This window comes from Cherax quadricarinatus, chromosome 85, assembly GCF_038502225.1.
Source record: "Cherax quadricarinatus isolate ZL_2023a chromosome 85, ASM3850222v1, whole genome shotgun sequence".
Lineage (NCBI taxonomy): Eukaryota > Metazoa > Arthropoda > Malacostraca > Decapoda > Parastacidae > Cherax > Cherax quadricarinatus.
In genome coordinates this window covers 17,750,409-17,767,410 of record NC_091376.1, presented here as the reverse complement: position 1 = coordinate 17,767,410, position 17,002 = coordinate 17,750,409, and the positions used below count along the sequence as shown (strand labels likewise).

At 46.0% G+C, this 17,002-nt stretch overlaps 1 protein-coding gene across 1 annotated transcript in view; it reads left to right on the top strand.

Annotated features, from left to right (window-relative positions):
* The window catches only part of LOC128705258 (UDP-glycosyltransferase UGT5), a 64,382-nt gene extending 48,027 nt beyond the window's left edge, over positions 1-16,355 (top strand). Inside the window, exon 8 of the mRNA XM_070103461.1 lies at positions 15,862-16,355. Within this exon, the coding sequence (XP_069959562.1) occupies positions 15,862-16,144 (283 nt within the window). The 3' untranslated portion in view covers positions 16,145-16,355. The remainder of the gene's footprint in view (positions 1-15,861) is intronic.
* Positions 16,356-17,002: the final 647 nt, after the last annotated feature.

The window sequence follows — 17,002 nt, the reverse complement described above, 5'->3', positions numbered from 1 at the left end:
GTAAGGAGGGAGGCCCAGCGACTGTATGAAAATGACATAGCATCGAGAATCAAGACTGACCCGAAACTGTTGTATAGCCACATCAGGAGGAAGACTACAGTCAAAGACCAGGTGATCAGATTAAGGACAGAAGGTGGAGAACTCACAAGAAATGATTAGGAGGTATGTGTGGAGCTGAACAGGAGATTTAAGGAAGTTTTTACAGTAGAGATAGGAAGGGTTGTGGGAAGACAGCACAGAAGGGAACATCAAGAGGGAATATACCAACAAGTGTTGGATGACATACGAACAACTGAGGAGGAGGTGAAGAAGCTCTTAAGTGACCTTGACACCTCAAAGGCGATGGGACCGGACAACATCTCCCCATGGGTCCTTAGAGAAGGAGCAGAGATGCTGTGCGTGCCTCTAACCACAATCTTCAACACATCCCTTGAAACTGGGCAACTACCTGAGAAATGGAAGACAGCTAATGTAGTCCCCACATTTAAGAAAGGAAACAGAAACGAGGCACTAAACTACAGACCTGTGTCTCTGACATGTATTGTGTGCAAAGTCATGGAGAAGATTATCAGGAGGAGAGTGGTCGAACACCTGGAAAGGAACAAGATTATAAATGAAAACCAGCATTGGTTCATGGAAGGCAAATCCTGTATCACAAACCTCCTGGAGTTTTATGACAAGGTAACAGAAGTAAGACACGAGAGAGAGGGGTGGGTAGATTGCGTTTTCCTAGACTGCAGGAAAGCCTTCGACACAGTTCCCCACAAGAGATTAGTGCAGAAGCTGGAGGATCAGGCGCATGTAAAAGGGAGGGCACTGCAATAGATAAGGGAATATCTGACAGGGAGGCAGCAACGAGTCATGGTAAGTGAAGAGGTATCACAGTGGGCGCCTGTTACGAGCAGGGTCCCACAGTGGTCAGTTCTAGGACCAGTGCTATTTTTGATATATGTGAACGACATGATGGAAGGAATAGACTCTGAAGTGTCCCTGTTCGCAGATGACGTGAAGTTGATGAGAAGAATTAAATCGGACGAGGATGAGGCAGGACTGCAAAGAGACCTGGACAGGCTGGACATGTGGTCCAGTAACTGGCTTCTCGAATTCAATCCAGCCAAATGCAAAGTCATGAAGATTGGGGAGGGGCAAAGAAGACCGCAGACAGAGTATAGGCTATGTGGACATAGACTACAGACCTCACTCAGGGAGAAAGACCTTGGGGTGACCATAACACCGAGCACATCACCGGAGGCACACATCAACCAAATAACTGCTGCAGCATAGGGGCGCCTGGCAAACCTGAGAATAGCGTTCCGATACCTTAATAAGGAATCGTTCAAGACACTGTACACTGTGTATGTTAGGCCCATACTGGAGTATGCAGCACCAGTCTGGAACCCACACCTGGTCAAGCACGTCAAGAAGTTAGAGAAAGTACAAAGGTTTGCAACAAGGCTAGTCCCAGAGCTCAAGGTAATGTCGTACGAGGAAAGGTTAAGGGAAATCGGACTGACGACACTGGAGGACAGAAGGGTCAGAGGAGACATGATAACGACATACAAGATACTGCGGTGAATAGACAAGGTGGACAGAGATAGGATGTTCCAGAGAGGGGACACAGGGACAAGGGGTCACAACTGGAAGCTGAAGACTCAGACGAGTCACAGGGACGTTAGGAAGTATTTCTTCAGTCATAGAGTTGTCAGCAAGTGGAAGAGCCTAGCAAGTGAAGTAGTGGAGACAGGAACCATACATAGTTTTAAGAAGTGGTATGACAAAGCTCAGGAAGAAGAGAGAGAGAGGACCCAGTAGCGATCAGTGAAGAGGCGGGGCCAGGAGCTGAGTCTCGACCTCTGCAACCACAATTAGGTGAGTGCAATTAGGTGAGTACACACATACAGGATTTTACACCTTTATGTGAATTTACGTAATTTTAGGCACACAAGACAGTACAGTGGAAACCAAGAGATAGGGTACATATGCAAAACATATGTAGAACATACGAGGGAAATAAGGACTGCTTACATAAACGCATGCATACACACACACATATACACACACTAGGTGAGAACAGGATCTGCTGTTAGGCCCTTGAATAGCTGTAGCACACACACACTCACTCACACACACACACATACACACATACACATACACACACATACAGGATTTCATACCTTTATGTGAATTGTCCCTCTAACCCTTCCTTCTCTCTCTGTCTCTTTGTCTCTTTTCCTCTCTTCCTCTCTCTCTCTCTCTATTCTCTCTCTCTCTCTCTCTCTCTCTCTCTCTCTCTCTCTCTCTCTCTCTCTCTCTCTCTCTCTCTCTCTCTCTATTCCCTCTCTCTCTCTCTCTCTCTCTCTCTCTCTCTCTCTCTCTCTCTCTCTCTCTCTCTCTCTCTCTCTCTCTCTCTCTCTCTCTCTCTCTCTCTCTCTCTCTCTCTCTTACTCTTTCTCTCCCTTCCTCTCTCTCTCTTCCTCTATCTCTCTCTTCCTCTCTCTCCCTTTCTCTCTCTTCCTCTCTCTTTTTCTATCTCTCTTCCTCTCTCTCTTCCTCTCTCTTTTCCTCTCTCTCTTCCTCTTTTTCTCTCTTCCTCTCTCTCTCTCTTCTTCTCTCTCTTTCTCTCTCTTCCTCTCTTTCTCTCTTTTTTTTTTTTTTACACAGGGTTTGACAAGGTTAAGGATCCCTAGCTTTATTGACAGCTATATTACAGGTTAAGGATTCCTAACTTTATTGGCAAGCTAAGAGCTGTTACCTACATCAGCTCATTTGAAAGCATTTTTATTCTTATGAGACATACAAGTACGGGACAGGATGAAGTTGGAGCCATCTGTGGGCTAGCATTTTCATTTGATCAACTGACTTTATCTCGTTGACATCATTATGCTGTACGAATGTGCTCCATACTCGAGTCATCCTGGGTATGTATGATCTCAGATGGAGTGATGTTCTGGAGAAGGGTACAGCCAGAGTGAAGTTGCTGCTTTCTGCCCGTCTTGTGGCATAAAAGCTTGTTTCACGCTGTCCTCGAAGTGGATCCAAGTGTGGTATTTTGACAATATTGGCCTTGTACATAACAGTAAGGCCACCCACATCCCTCCTATGTTGAAGGCTCTGCTGGAATGACAGATCTATCCAGGATGGGTCCAGGCGAGAGATGAGACGTCTTGCTCTGTTCTCTACTCTGTCAAGCAGTCGCAGATGAGAGGGGGGACAGGCAAACCAAGAAAGTGGAGCATACTCAAGGTGTGAGCGTACTTGTGCCTCGTACAGGATCTTGCAACCCCTACTGTCAAGCAGATGCGAGATACGGCGAGTGCTGTAAGCTTCCTGGCTCCCTTGTTTGCAAGATTTACAACATGGTTCTTCATGGTTAGTTTGGAGTCAAATTTCACCCCAAGGATATCAACTTCTTCTCCAGGTGCCAACATCGTCCCATTCATCCTTACTACTGCACCAGCATTACCAACATGGTGCCTAGAGACGATCATCATTTGCGTTTTCTCAGGTGCAAATGTTTCTTGCCATCTATTTCCCCAAGCTGATATAGCTCTTAGCTGGTGATTGATGTAGCTTAGAGCAGCTGGCATTTCTTCTCTTGGATAAGTGAATGTCAGTGTACAGTCGTCTGCATATGCATGAGATTCTGGGATGAGATGAAGAAGGTCGTTGAAGTAGACATTCCATAACAGTGGACCCAGCACGCTTCCTTGTGGAACGCTTGCCCCAATAGGATGCCTTGCTGATTCCGTTCCATTGAGGACTACACTTAGAGATCTTCCATGAAGGTAATCACTGAGGAGACATAGCGTAGAGCCTGCAATTCCCAGTGCTTGAAGTTTTGCTAAGAGGCCCTGGTGCCACACCCGGTCGAAAGCGCCAGCAATGTCCAGTGCTACCACACAGCTGACTTTGGATTCATCCAGTGACTGGTGCCACTTAGTGGAGAGGTTTAACAACAGATCAGCAGCAGAGTAACCTTTCCTGAAGCCATATTGACGATCACAAAGTAGTGAGTGGTAGTCAAAAAAATCTGTCATTTGTCTTGAGATTATTGTCTCAAGGATCTTACCAGTGATTGACAGGAGTGACACTGGTCTGTAGTTGCTGATTTCTGCTCTGCTCTTCTTTTTGTGAACAGGGACTACATTTGCCTCTTTCCATGGAGAGGGCCATTTACACTGTACTAGGCAGTGCTGAAAGATGCGAGTAAGAGGTGCTGCTAGCAGGTCTGCACATCTTCTCAACAATCTTGGGCTCAACTTGTCTGGGCCCACAGCCTTTTCTTGGTCAAGTGATTTAAGAAGGAAATGCACCTCCTCCTGCCTTATTGTCACCACTGACAGTTTTGACACAGTTCTTGCAGCTAGCCAAGGAGGGTCCCTTGCTGGATCAGGAACTTGCATTTTGGTAGCAAAGTGTTCAGCAAAGAGGTCCGCCTTCTCTTGACTACTAGTAGAGGTGGTCCCATCCTGTCGATTTAGAGGTGGAATAAGTTCATCAGGCAGATAACCTTGTCTGTCCTTGACCAGGGACCACCAGGATTTGGAGCCTACCCTACCTGATGCTAACTTTCTTTTAGTGTCCACCTCCCATTTAGCAATGGCCCACTTTTGAACATCACCCATATGCCTACAGGCTTGCATGTGCAAGTTCCTGTTATAGGTGGTAGGATGTCTCTTATACCTTCGCCATGCTTTGTACTTAGCAGTAGCAGCCTCTCTACAAAGAAAGCCAAACCAAGGCTGATCTGTAGGCTTTGTCACATATTGCCGGTGAGGAATGTGTTCTTGTTGCAGATTAAGGATGTGTCCAGTGAAGGGTTTCACTTGGTTGTCAACATCCCCCTGGAGAAGAGCATTCCAGTCGGTGGTGGCGAGCTCAGAGCAAAGGGCTGGCCAATTACCTCTTTCCCATAGCCAGGTTGTGCGTGTGGACTCCTCACCTCGTTCTGTTGGGATCTTAAGTGTGGTAAAAACAGCATTGTGGTCAGACGATCCAACGTAGCCGAGGGGTTGACAAGTGACTATGCCTTCTGCCAGATCACTCACTACTGGGTCAAGGGAGGAGCCAGAGATATGAGTAGGGAAATCAACAAAGTTTCTCATGTCAAACACTGCAAGAAGGTCATCAAAGTCCCTTTGTATAAGGTGCTGGTTGAGGTCACCAACAATTATAATATGTTGACAGTTGTGTTGTAGCAGAAGGGAGTCAATATTTTCCATTAGGAAGTTGATAGGGTCTGCGTGTTGCCACTGAGGTCTGTACATTGCACATGCTAGTACAGAGGTACTAGTGTTTATACAGAGCTCTCTCTCTCTCTCTCTCTCTCTCTTTTCCCTTCTCACTCTCTCCCCTCTCTCCTATCTTTCCTTTCTCTCCTTCTCTCTTTCTCTCACTCTCTCTCCCTTTTCCTTTTCACTCTCCCCCTCTCTCTTCTTCTACCTTTCCCCTCTCTCTCTTTCTTTCTCTATCTCTCTCTTTCTCTCTCTCTTTCTCTTTCATTTACTAAATAAAAAAAAATGGTTGGGACTCGTAGGAATCAGGGACAATGGTATTGCTAGGGAGGAATGGATGGAGGAGCAGTGGAAAAGGATGGAGCAAGAGTGGGAGAGAAAATTAGGAGAGCTTTCTGAAAAAATGGAGAAAGAGCTCTCTGCAAAATGGGAAAAGAGGTTGGAGAAGGAGACGAAGAAATGGGAGGCACAAGTCGAAACTGCAGTAGACAGGGTAAGGGTCCTAAAGTTTGAGGTAAACAGGCTGAAGCAAGTCTCAGGGGCAGTGACCAGAGAAGACACAGCATATGAAGCTGAGAGGATGAACATGAAGGAAGGAGATATGAATTATGCTAAGGTCATATCAGCCTGCAAAGAAGGGTCAGGGAGTAAAAGGAAAGAACAGCTGGGTGCAGATAGAGAGGGAGATAAGTCGAATGCTGAGGCACAACCATGCTACCAAGAGCCACTGGAAAAATCAAGGGAGAAAATGACCATATACAGACAGGAACCAGAGTCATAGAGGGAGAGGCAATGGGAGGAGGAAAGAGCAAAATCAGTGTTTATCCATGGGCTTTGGGAGAGAGAGGAAAAGACACACACTGAAAGATGGCAGGAAGAAAGAAAGGAGATTGGGAAAATCATCACGGAAATAGGGGGAGAAGACATGGACGAGATTGTAAATTTTCAGAGAATAGGGGGGGTACGTGAAGGGGAGAAACTGACCGATCAAGCTGATTCTCAGGACAGAAACAGAGAGGAACAGGATCCTCCAAGAGAAACTAAGGTTGAAAAACTCGGAAGAGTACAAGAAGGTGTTCCTAGACAGAGACAGAACACAAACAGAGAGACAGCAGCTGAGGGAGAGGACAAAACATCGAAAGGAGATAGGAGAGGAAACAAGGATGGAACCAGCAGAGGTTAGTAAGAGCTGAACAGAGAAGCAAGGGCAAGCACACACACAACTATCCTCAGAACCCCACAACCTATCACACCATCCCAACACAAACTACAATCCATACCCACAGCTTCCACCCAACCCCCAATCATAGAATCCGACAGTATGCTACCAGGTCTCCCACCCCCACAGGCCCCCCACACCACAGTATTGGAAAGGAAACTGAAGGCATGGTACACAAACGTTGATGTAATAACAAACAAGTGTGAGGAGTGGCACGAAAGATTCAAAGAGACATCATCGGACCTCATAGCGCTCACAGAAACCAAGCTTACAGGTATGATAACAGATGCCATCTTTCCAATGGGATACCAGATCCTGAGGAAAGACAGAAGGAACAGTGGGGGTGGAGGAGTGGCACTGCTGATCAAACACTGATGGAATTTTGATGAGCTGGAGAGAGGAGATAGCGGAGAAGAAGTGATTACCTAGCGGGAACGCTTCACTCTGGAGGTCCCAAGATGGTAATTGCAGTGATGTATAACCCACCACAGAACAGCAGGAGACCAGGGCATGAGTATGACGAGAGCAATAGAGCGATGGTTGACACACTGGCTGCAGTGGCCAGAAGAGCTCATGTATGCAGGGAAAAGCTCCTGATCATGGGCGACTTTAACCACAAGGAGATCGACTGGAAGAACTTGGAGCCACATGGAGGCCAAGATACATAGAGGGCTAAGATGATGGAGGTGGTACTGGAAAACTTCATGTACCAACACGCAAGGGACACTACAAGAGAGAGAGGAGAGGATGAGCCAGCAAGACTGGACTTAGTATTCATCTTGAGCAGTGCAGATATTGAGGACATCACATATGAAAGACCCCTTGGGGCCAGCGATCATGTGGTTTTTAGCTTCGAATACACAGTAGAGCTACAAGTGGAGGGGGAAGCAGGAAGGCCAGAACAAATGAAACCAAACTACAGGAAAGGGGACTACACGGGAATGAGGAACTTTCTGAACGATGTTCAGTGGGACAGAGAACTGGCAGGGAAACCAGTTAATGAGATGATGGAATATGTAGCAACACTGTGCAAGGAGGCTGAGGAGAGGTTTGTACCCAATGGTAAGAGGAATAATGACAAAGCCAGCATGAGCCCATGGTTCACCCAAAGGTGCAAGGAGGCAAAAACCAAGTGTGCTAGGGAATGGAAGAAATATAGAAGGCAAAGGACCCAGGAGAATAAGGAGAGCAGTCGTAGAGCCAGAAACGAATATGCACAGATAAGAAGGGAGGCCCAACAACAATATGAAAACGACATAGCAGCGAAAGCCAAATCTGACCCGAAGCTGTTAAACAGCCACATCAGGAGGAAAACAACAGTCAAGGACCAGGTAATCAGGCTAAGGAAGGAAGGAAGAGAGACAACAAGAAATGACCGTGAAGTATGTGAGGAACTCAACAAGAGATTCAAAGAAGTGTTCACAGAGGAGACAGAAGGGGCTCCAGAGGGACGGAGAGGTGTGGCACATCACCAGGTGCTGGACACGGTACACAAAACCGAGGAAGAAGTGAAGAGGCTTCTGAGTGAACTAGATACCTCAAAGGCAATGGGGCCAGATAACATCTCTCCATGGGTCCTGAGAGAGGGAGCAGAGGCACTATGTGTACCCCTAACAACAATATTCAATATTCATGGAGAAGATTGTGAGGAGAAGAGTGGTGGAACACCTAGAAAGGAATGATCTCATCAACAGCACCCAACATATTTTCAGGGTCGGGAAATCCTGTGTCACAAACCTACTGGAGTTCTATGACAAGGTGACAGCAGTAAGATAAGAGAGAGAGGAGTGGGTCGATTGCATTTTCTTGGACTGCAAGAAAGCGTTTGACACAGTACCACACAAGAGATTAGTGCAAAAACTGGAGGACCAAGCAGGGATAACAGGGAAGGCAATACAATGGATCAGGGAATATTTGTCAGGAAGACAGCAGCGAGTAATGGTACGTGGCGAGGTGTCAGAGTGGGCACCTGTGACCATCGGGGTCCCACAGGGGTCATTCCTAGGACCAGTGCTGTTTCTGGTATTTGTGAACGACGTGACAGAAGGAATAAACTCTGAGGTGTCACTGTTTGCAGATGACGCGAAGTTGATGAGAAGAATTCATTCGATCGAAGACGAGGCAGAACTACAAAGGGATCTGGACAGGCTGCAGACCTGGTCCAGCAATTGGCTCCTGGAGTTCAATCCCACCAAGAGCAAAGTCATGAAGATTGGAGAAGGGCAAAGAAGACCGCAGACGGAGTACAGTCTAGGGGGCCAGAGACTACAAACCCCACTCAAGGAAAAAGATTTTGGGGGTGAGTATAACACCAGGTAAATCTCCTGAAGCGCACATCAACCAAATAACTGCTGCAGCACATGGGCGCCTAGCAAACCTCAGAACAGCATTCCGACATCTTAATAAGGGGTCGTTCAGGACCCTGTACACCATGTAAGTTAGGCCCATATTGGAGTATGCGGCACCAGTTTAGAACTCACACCTAGCCAAGCATGTAAAGAAACAAGAGAAAGTGCAAAGGTTTGCCACAAGACTAGTCCCAGAGCTAAGAGGTATGTCCTACGAGGAGAGGTTAAGGGAAATCAACCTGACGATATTGGAGGACAGGAGAGATAGGGGGGACATGATAACGACTTACAAAATACTGAGAGGAATTGACGAGGTGGACAAAGACAGGACGTTCCAGAGACTGGACACAGCAACAAGGGGACACAATTGGAAGCTGAAGACACAGATGAATCACAGGGATGTTAGGAAGTATTTCTTCAGCCACAGAGTAGTCAGGAAGTGGAATAGTTTAGGAAGACATGTAGTGGACGCAGGATTCATACATAGCTTTAAGCAGAGGTACGATAAAGCTCATGGTTCAGGGAGAGTAACCTAGTGGCGACCAGTGAAGAGGCAGGGTCAGGAGCTTGGACTCGACCCCTGCAACCTCAACTAGGTGAGTATAACTAGGTGAGTACACACACGCACAGACACACACACACACACACAGACACACACACACACACACACACACACACACACACACACACACACACACACACACACACACACACACACACACACACACACACACACACACCTACTGGAGTTCTATGACATGGTGACAGCAGTAAGACAAGAGAGAGAGAGGGGTGGGTGGATTGCATTTTCTTGGACTGCAAGAAGGCGTTTGACACAGTTCCACATAAGAGATTGGTGCAAAAACTGGAGGACCAAGCAGGGATAACAGGGAAGGCACTACAATGGATCAGGGAATACTTGTCAGGAAGACAGCAGCGAGTCATGGTACGTGGCGAGGTGTCAGAATGGGCACCTGTGACCAGCGGGGTCCCGCAGGGGTCAGTCCTAGGACCAGTGCTGTTTCTGGTATTTGTGAACGACATGACGGAAGGAATAGACTCTGAGGTGTCCCTGCTTGCAGATGACGTGAAGTTGATGAGAAGAATTCACTCGATCGAAGACAAGGCAGAACTACAAAGGGATCTGGACAGGCTGCAGACCTGGTCCAGCAATTGGCTCCTGGAGTTCAATCCCACCAAGTGCAAAGTCATGAAGATTGGGGAAGGGCAAAGAAGGCCGCAGACGGAGTACAGTCTAGGGGGTCAGAGACTACAAACCTCACTCAAGGAAAAAGATCTTGGGGTGAGTATAACACCAGGCACATCTCCTGAAGCGCACATCAACCAAATAACTGCTGCAGCATATGGGCGCCTAGCAAACCTCAGAACAGCATTCCGACATCTTAATAAGGAATCATTCAGGACCCTGTACACCGTGTACGTTAGGCCCATATTGGAATATGCGGCACCAGTTTGGAACCCACACCTAGCCAAGCACGTGAAGAAACTAGAGAAAGTGCAAAGGTTTGCAACAAGACTAGTCCCAGAGCTAAGAGGTATGTCCTACGAGGAGAGGTTAAGGGAAATCAACCTGACGACACTGGAGGACAGGAGAGATAGGGGGGACATGATAACGACATACAAAATACTGAGAGGAATTGACAAGGTGGACAAAGACAGGATGTTCCAGAGATTGGACACAGTAACAAGGGGACACAGTTGGAAGCTGAAGACACAGATGAATCACAGGGATGTTAGGAAGTATTTCTTCAGCCACGGAGTAGTCAGTAAGTGGAATAGTTTGGGAAGCGATGTAGTGGAGGCAGGATCCATACATAGCTTTAAGCAGAGGTATGATAAAGCTCACGGCTCAAGGAGAGTGACCTAGTAGCGATCAGTGAAGAGGCGGGGCCAGGAGCTCGGACTCGACCCCCGCAACCTCAACTAGGTGAGTACAACTAGGTGAGTACACACACACACACACTCACACACTCACACACACACACACACACACACACACACACACACACACACACACACACACACACACACACACACACACACAGGAGGGTTGCGGATCTCATATCTCAGAGAAGTGACGGTCGGTGTGGACCCTAAATTTAACAATCCATTATATTATAATTTTAAAAACAATACTTTGCAAAATTTTGAAATTTTTCATAGCTATGCTTTTATTAACAGGAGAAAAAATGCGAATGAAGGTATGATGAAGGTGATAAGCGAGGGAGACATAACCCAGGTGGCAAATTTTCGGAGAATTTGGTCGTTGGCAAAGAAAAGGAAACGGCTTCTCAATGTAATTATCAAGGCAGAATCATCTCGAACCATGATCCTGCAGGAGACAGCACGGCTGAGAGGCAAACAGGAGTTCATGAGTGTGTACCGCGATCGAGACAGAACACAGAAGGAAAGGATGATACTGAAAGAGAGAGTGCAAAAACGATAGGAGGAATGGGAGGAAATGACAAAGAAGAGCAGAATAACCCAGGCACAGGTGGAAGGGCAAGCACACCCCCCAGAAACACTCGCAGAAGGACTCCAACCACGACACCCCCAAGGCTTCTGAACAATCTAAACCAACAATCACACACTGATCCCTCTGTCCCCACCCCCACACAACGAACCCTACTCCTACAGCAACTCCCTATGGGAACTCTGCCCCCACTGCAACCCTCCACAGGCCCCCACTAGGGCTCGTGCTCTCCCAACCCCAACATTACCCGAGGACCACAGTTTCAGTTTTAGAACAAAAGTTGAAGGTTTGGTACACAAATGCAGATGGATTAACGAATAAATATGAGGAGTGGCAAGAAAGAATCAATGAGAAATCCCCAGACATCATAGAAGTTACAGAAACGAAACTCACCGAGACAATAACAGATACAATCTTCCCATCAGGATATCAGATCATGAGGAAAGATAGAAGGGGCAGAGGGGGAGGAGGGGTTGCACTGCTCGTAAAAAACCAATGGAAATTCTAGAAAATGGGAGGCATAGACGAGATTGGAGAAAGAGACTACATAGTAGGTACACTTCAGTCTGGGAAGCACAAGGTAGTCATTGCAGTGATGTATAATCCACCACAGAACTGCAGGAGGCCAAGAGAGGAATATGAAGAGAGCACCAAAGCAATGGTGGACACACTGGCTGAGGTGGCATGAAGAGCTCACTCGAGCAGAGCAAAGTTGCTGGTTATGGGTGATTTCAACCACAGGGAGATTGACTGGGAAAACCTGGAGCCAAATGGGGGTCCCAAAACATGGAGAGCCAAGATGTTGGATGTGGTGCTGAAAAACCTCATGCACCAACATGTTAAGGACACTACCAGAGTGAGAGGGGAGGATGAACCAGCAAGACTGGACCTTGTGTTCACCCTGGGCAGTTCAGACATAGAAGACATCACATATGAGAGTCCCCTAGGAGCTAGTGACCGCGTGGTTCTGTGCTTTAAATACATAGTAGAGTTACAAGTGGAGAGAGTAACAGGAGTTGAATAGGAAAAGCCAGACTATAAAAGTGGGGACTACATAGGTTTGAGGAACTTCCTGCAGGAGGTTCAGTGGGACAGAGTACTGGTAGGAAAGGCAGTAAACGAAATGATGGAATACGTAATAACAAAAATTCAAGGAGGCAGAGGAATGGTTTATTCCTAAGGGGAAGAGAAACAATGGGAAGACCAGAACGAGCCCCTGGTTTTCCCGACAGTGTAAGGAGGCAAAAACTAAGTGCAATAGAGAATGGAAAAAGTACATAAGGCATCCAATACATGAAAATAGGGAGACTAGTCGCAGAGCCAGGAACGAGTATGCACAGGTAAGGAGGGAGGCCGAGCGACAGTATGAAAGTAACATAGCATCGAAAATCAAGAATGACCCGAAACTGTTGTATAGCCACATCAGGAGGAAGACAACAATCAAAGGCCAGGTGAACATACTGAGGGCAGAAGGTGGAGAACTCAAAAGAAACGATCAGGAGGTATGTGAGGAGCTTAACAGGAGATTTAAGGAAGTTTTTACAGTAGGGACAGGAAGGGCTCTGGGAAGAGAGCACAGAGGGGAACATCAACAGGGAACATACCACCAAGTGTTGCATGACATACGAACAACGGAGGAGGAGGTGCAGAAGCTGCTAAGTGACCTTGATACCTCAAAGGCGATGGGACCAGACAACATCTCCTATTGGGTCCTTAGAGAAGGAGCAGAGATGCTGTGCATGCCACTAACCACAATCTTCAACACATCCCTTGAAACTGGGTAACTACCTGAGATATAAGATGGCAAATGTAGTCCCCATGTTTAAGAAAGGAGACAGAAACAAGGCACTACACTACAGACCAGTGTCTCTGACGTGTATAGTATGCATAGTCATGGAGACGATTATCAAGAGGAGAGTGGTGGAACACCTGGAATGGAACAAGATTATAAATGACAACCAGCATGGATTCATGGAGTTTTACGACAAGGTAACAGAAGTAAGACACGAGAGAGACGGGTGGATTGATTGCATTTTCCTGGACTGAAAGAAGGCCTTCGACACAGTTCCTCAGAAGAGATTAGTGCAGAAGCTGGAGAATCAGGCGCATATAACAGGAAGGGCACTGCAATGGATCAGAGAATACTTGACAGGGAGGCAACACCGAGTCATGGTACGTGGTTTCTCGAATTCAACTCTGCCAAATGCAAAGTCATGAAGATTCGGGAAGGGCAAAGAAGACCGCAGACAGAGTATAGGCTAGGTGGACAAAGACTACGGACCTCACTCAGGGAGAAAGATCTTGGGGTGACCATAACACCGAGCACGTCACCGGAGGCACACATCAATCAGATAACTGCTGCAGCATACGGGCGCCTGGCAAACCTGAGAATAGCGTTCCGATACCTTAATAAGGAATCGTTCAAGACACTGTACATTGTGTATGTTAGGCCCATACTGGAGTACGCAGCACCAGTCTGGAACCCACATCTGGTCAAGCACATCCAGAAGTTAGAGAAAGTACAAAGGTTTGCAACAAGGCTAGTTCCAAAGCTCAGGGGAATATCGTACGAGGAAAGGTTGAGGGGAAATCGGACTGACAACACTGGTGGACAGAAGGGTCAGGGGAGACATGATAACGACATACAATATACTGCGGGGAATAAACAAGGTGGACAGAGACAGGATGTTCCAGAGAGGGGACACAAAAACAAGGGGTCACAATTGGAAGCTGAAGACTCAGACGAGTCACAGGGATGTTAGGAAGTATTTCTTCAGTCATAGAGTCATCAGGAAGTGGAATAGCCTAGGAAGTGACGTAGTGGAGGCAGGAACCTACATAGTTTAAAGACGAGGTATGACAAAGCTCAAGAAGCAGAGAGAGAGAGGACCTAGTGGCGATCAGTGAAGAAGTGGGGCCAGGAGCTGAGTCTCGACCCCTGCAACCGCAATTATGTGAGTACAATTAGGTGAGGTGAGTACACACACACACACACACACACACACACACACACACACACACACACACACACACACACACACACACACACACACACACACACACACACACACACACACACACACACACACACACACACACACACACACACACACACACACACACACACACACACACACACACACTCACACACTCACATAAACAACATAGTCAACTGGCTCTTATTGATGGTAAATGATCTGAAGACCATAATGGGTGAGAAATGGCAAAGAAAAATAAATTCCCTTCAGGAGGAAATTGAATGACTCTAAGGCATAAGGAATTGAAAAAGCTGACAGAAACAATGAAAAAATAAAAGAGTGAGCTGATGGAACAGCAACAATGAATAAAAAAGAAGGAGAGAGACATGGAATAGTTGAAGAAGGAAAATCATTAGTGGAAATGCTGTCAGAAGATGGAGAGGCAAGGGAGGCAATAAGGGAAACAGAAGTGACAGACATGGTAGTCTAATGACAAAGAATAGGGGCAAGGAAGAGAGAAAGAGCTTCCTGATCTAATAACCCCTGGAAGTTGTAACAAAAGTCAGGAAGCAGGAGAGGAGGAAAAACGAAGGTCTGTCACTAGGTGGTCAGGAGGAAAATATATTTACATAAAATTTTTTGGTAGATTACGAGAAACTTCTGCGAAAATTTTCTTTTAAGCGAATCTTGTGGAGAAATATAGCCAAGAACACTAACATGTGCGGTGTTACGATATATAGACGATCGGGACAAGACGGATATGGTAAGTGAACAGCTGATGTAGTATCTAAAGGTGAGGAAGTGATGGAGGCAGCAAAAGTAAGCACTCAGCCACAAGCAACTTCTTTGGATCCAACAAATGATAATCTCATATGTAAAGGGAAGGGGGGCAAAAGAGATTGGAAAAATTATAGGGGAATAAGTTTACTGAGTATACCAGGTAAAGTGTATGGTAAGGTTGTTATTGAAATAATTAGTGTTATTTTACTTTCACCTGTTTCTTCCCACTAGTGCCACACACATTTGACTCCATTTGCCGTTTATTGTTGTTCCTTTAAAAATATGCACATCCAAATGTCATCATTCGTCTACTAATTTTTTCCTGGAACTAACTATTGTCAAACCTCTTTCTGTGTATATCATAATGGATCCAGTATTATCATATACGCCTGACACTCCCTAAATTCCTTCTGTGCCATCTTTTATGGCCATCCAGCTAATATTTAGGTCGCCTACAACAATTGTTCTCTCAGTTCAAACCTTCCTAAACATTCACCTAACACCTTCCTAACCTTCTCTTCTGCATTACTCTCCACCACAGAAACATAAACATTAGAAGAGCCCACTTCTCACTTCCCACTTTTATTATAATCCACATCACACTTTAATTTAAACATTTAAAGACCTTCCTTTCTTACCACGGTCTTTTGCACTAATTTTTAAGTACATACTATAACATTTTAATTTCTGTTAATTAGTTTAGGAATTAGAGTAAAACTAGGAAAAAAATAGAGGTAAACCATCACATATTTTACATTAAATTTGTGAGGGTGATCGTTTAGATTTTCTCATATATCATTTTGTTCAGGTATAAAGAAAACGTACAGAGGATGTCAGTGTCGCTGCGGGATCAGCCTGTACCGCCCACGGAGCTGGCAGTGTTCTGGACGGAGTACGTCATCCGTCACAGAGGTGCGCCCCAGCTGAGGTCACCAGCGGCACAGCTCTCCTGGGTGGAGTTCCTCATGCTGGACGTGATCTTCCTCCTCCATGTAGTTGTATTCATCTTTCTGTTTGTTCTACGCCGCATAATACAAGTCATTACTGCGAAACTTTTCGGCAGTGACGACATGAAGAAGAAGAGAGATTAGAAGACTTTTATTATAAGTACAAGAATAACATACTTGAAGTATACCAAGAGAGGGTTTTAAGGGTCAGCGCCCAGTCTGTTGCCAAGCCTCACGGTGATTCAGGGCCTGATCAACCAGGCTGTTACTACTGGCCGCATGCAAACCTACGTACGAACTACAGCCCGACTGGTCAGTTACTGATTTTTAGGTGTCTGTCCAGCATCTTCTTGAATAGAGCCAGGAGTCTATTGGTATTCTTCTCTATATATGCCAGGAGGCAGTTGAACAGTCTTAGGTAACTAATACTTACTGTGTTTTCTCTTAGCGTACTCGTAGTGCCCCTGATTTTCATTGTGGGATGTTACATTCCTGTTGAGTCTTTTGCTTTCGTAGGGAGTGATTTTCATGTTCATATTTGGGACTAGTCTCTATTATTTTCCAAGTGTATATTATCATGTATCTTTCTAGCCTACATTCCAGGGAATACAAATCAAGGGACTTCAACCGTTCCCAGTAATTTAGATGTTTACTCATGCTTATGTGAGCCGAGACAGTTCTCTGTACACTCTCCAGGTTAACAATTTCACCTGCCTTGAAAGGCGCTGTTATTGTACCGCAATATTCCAGCCCAGATACACCAAGCGATCTGAAGAGTGTAATCATGGGCTTGGTATTCCTAGTTTTGAAGATTGAGACACTTATGCAACATTTGGAAATCTTTATTGAGGAAACGTTTCGCCACACAGTGGCTTCATCAGTCCAATACAAATCAGAAGGGTGTAAGGAGAGGAGGAGTTTGAGGTAATCAGTCCCTCAGCCTGGAGTCGATGTGTTCAGTCCATCAATCTTGTAGAATGTACAGCATAGGGCCGTAGACGT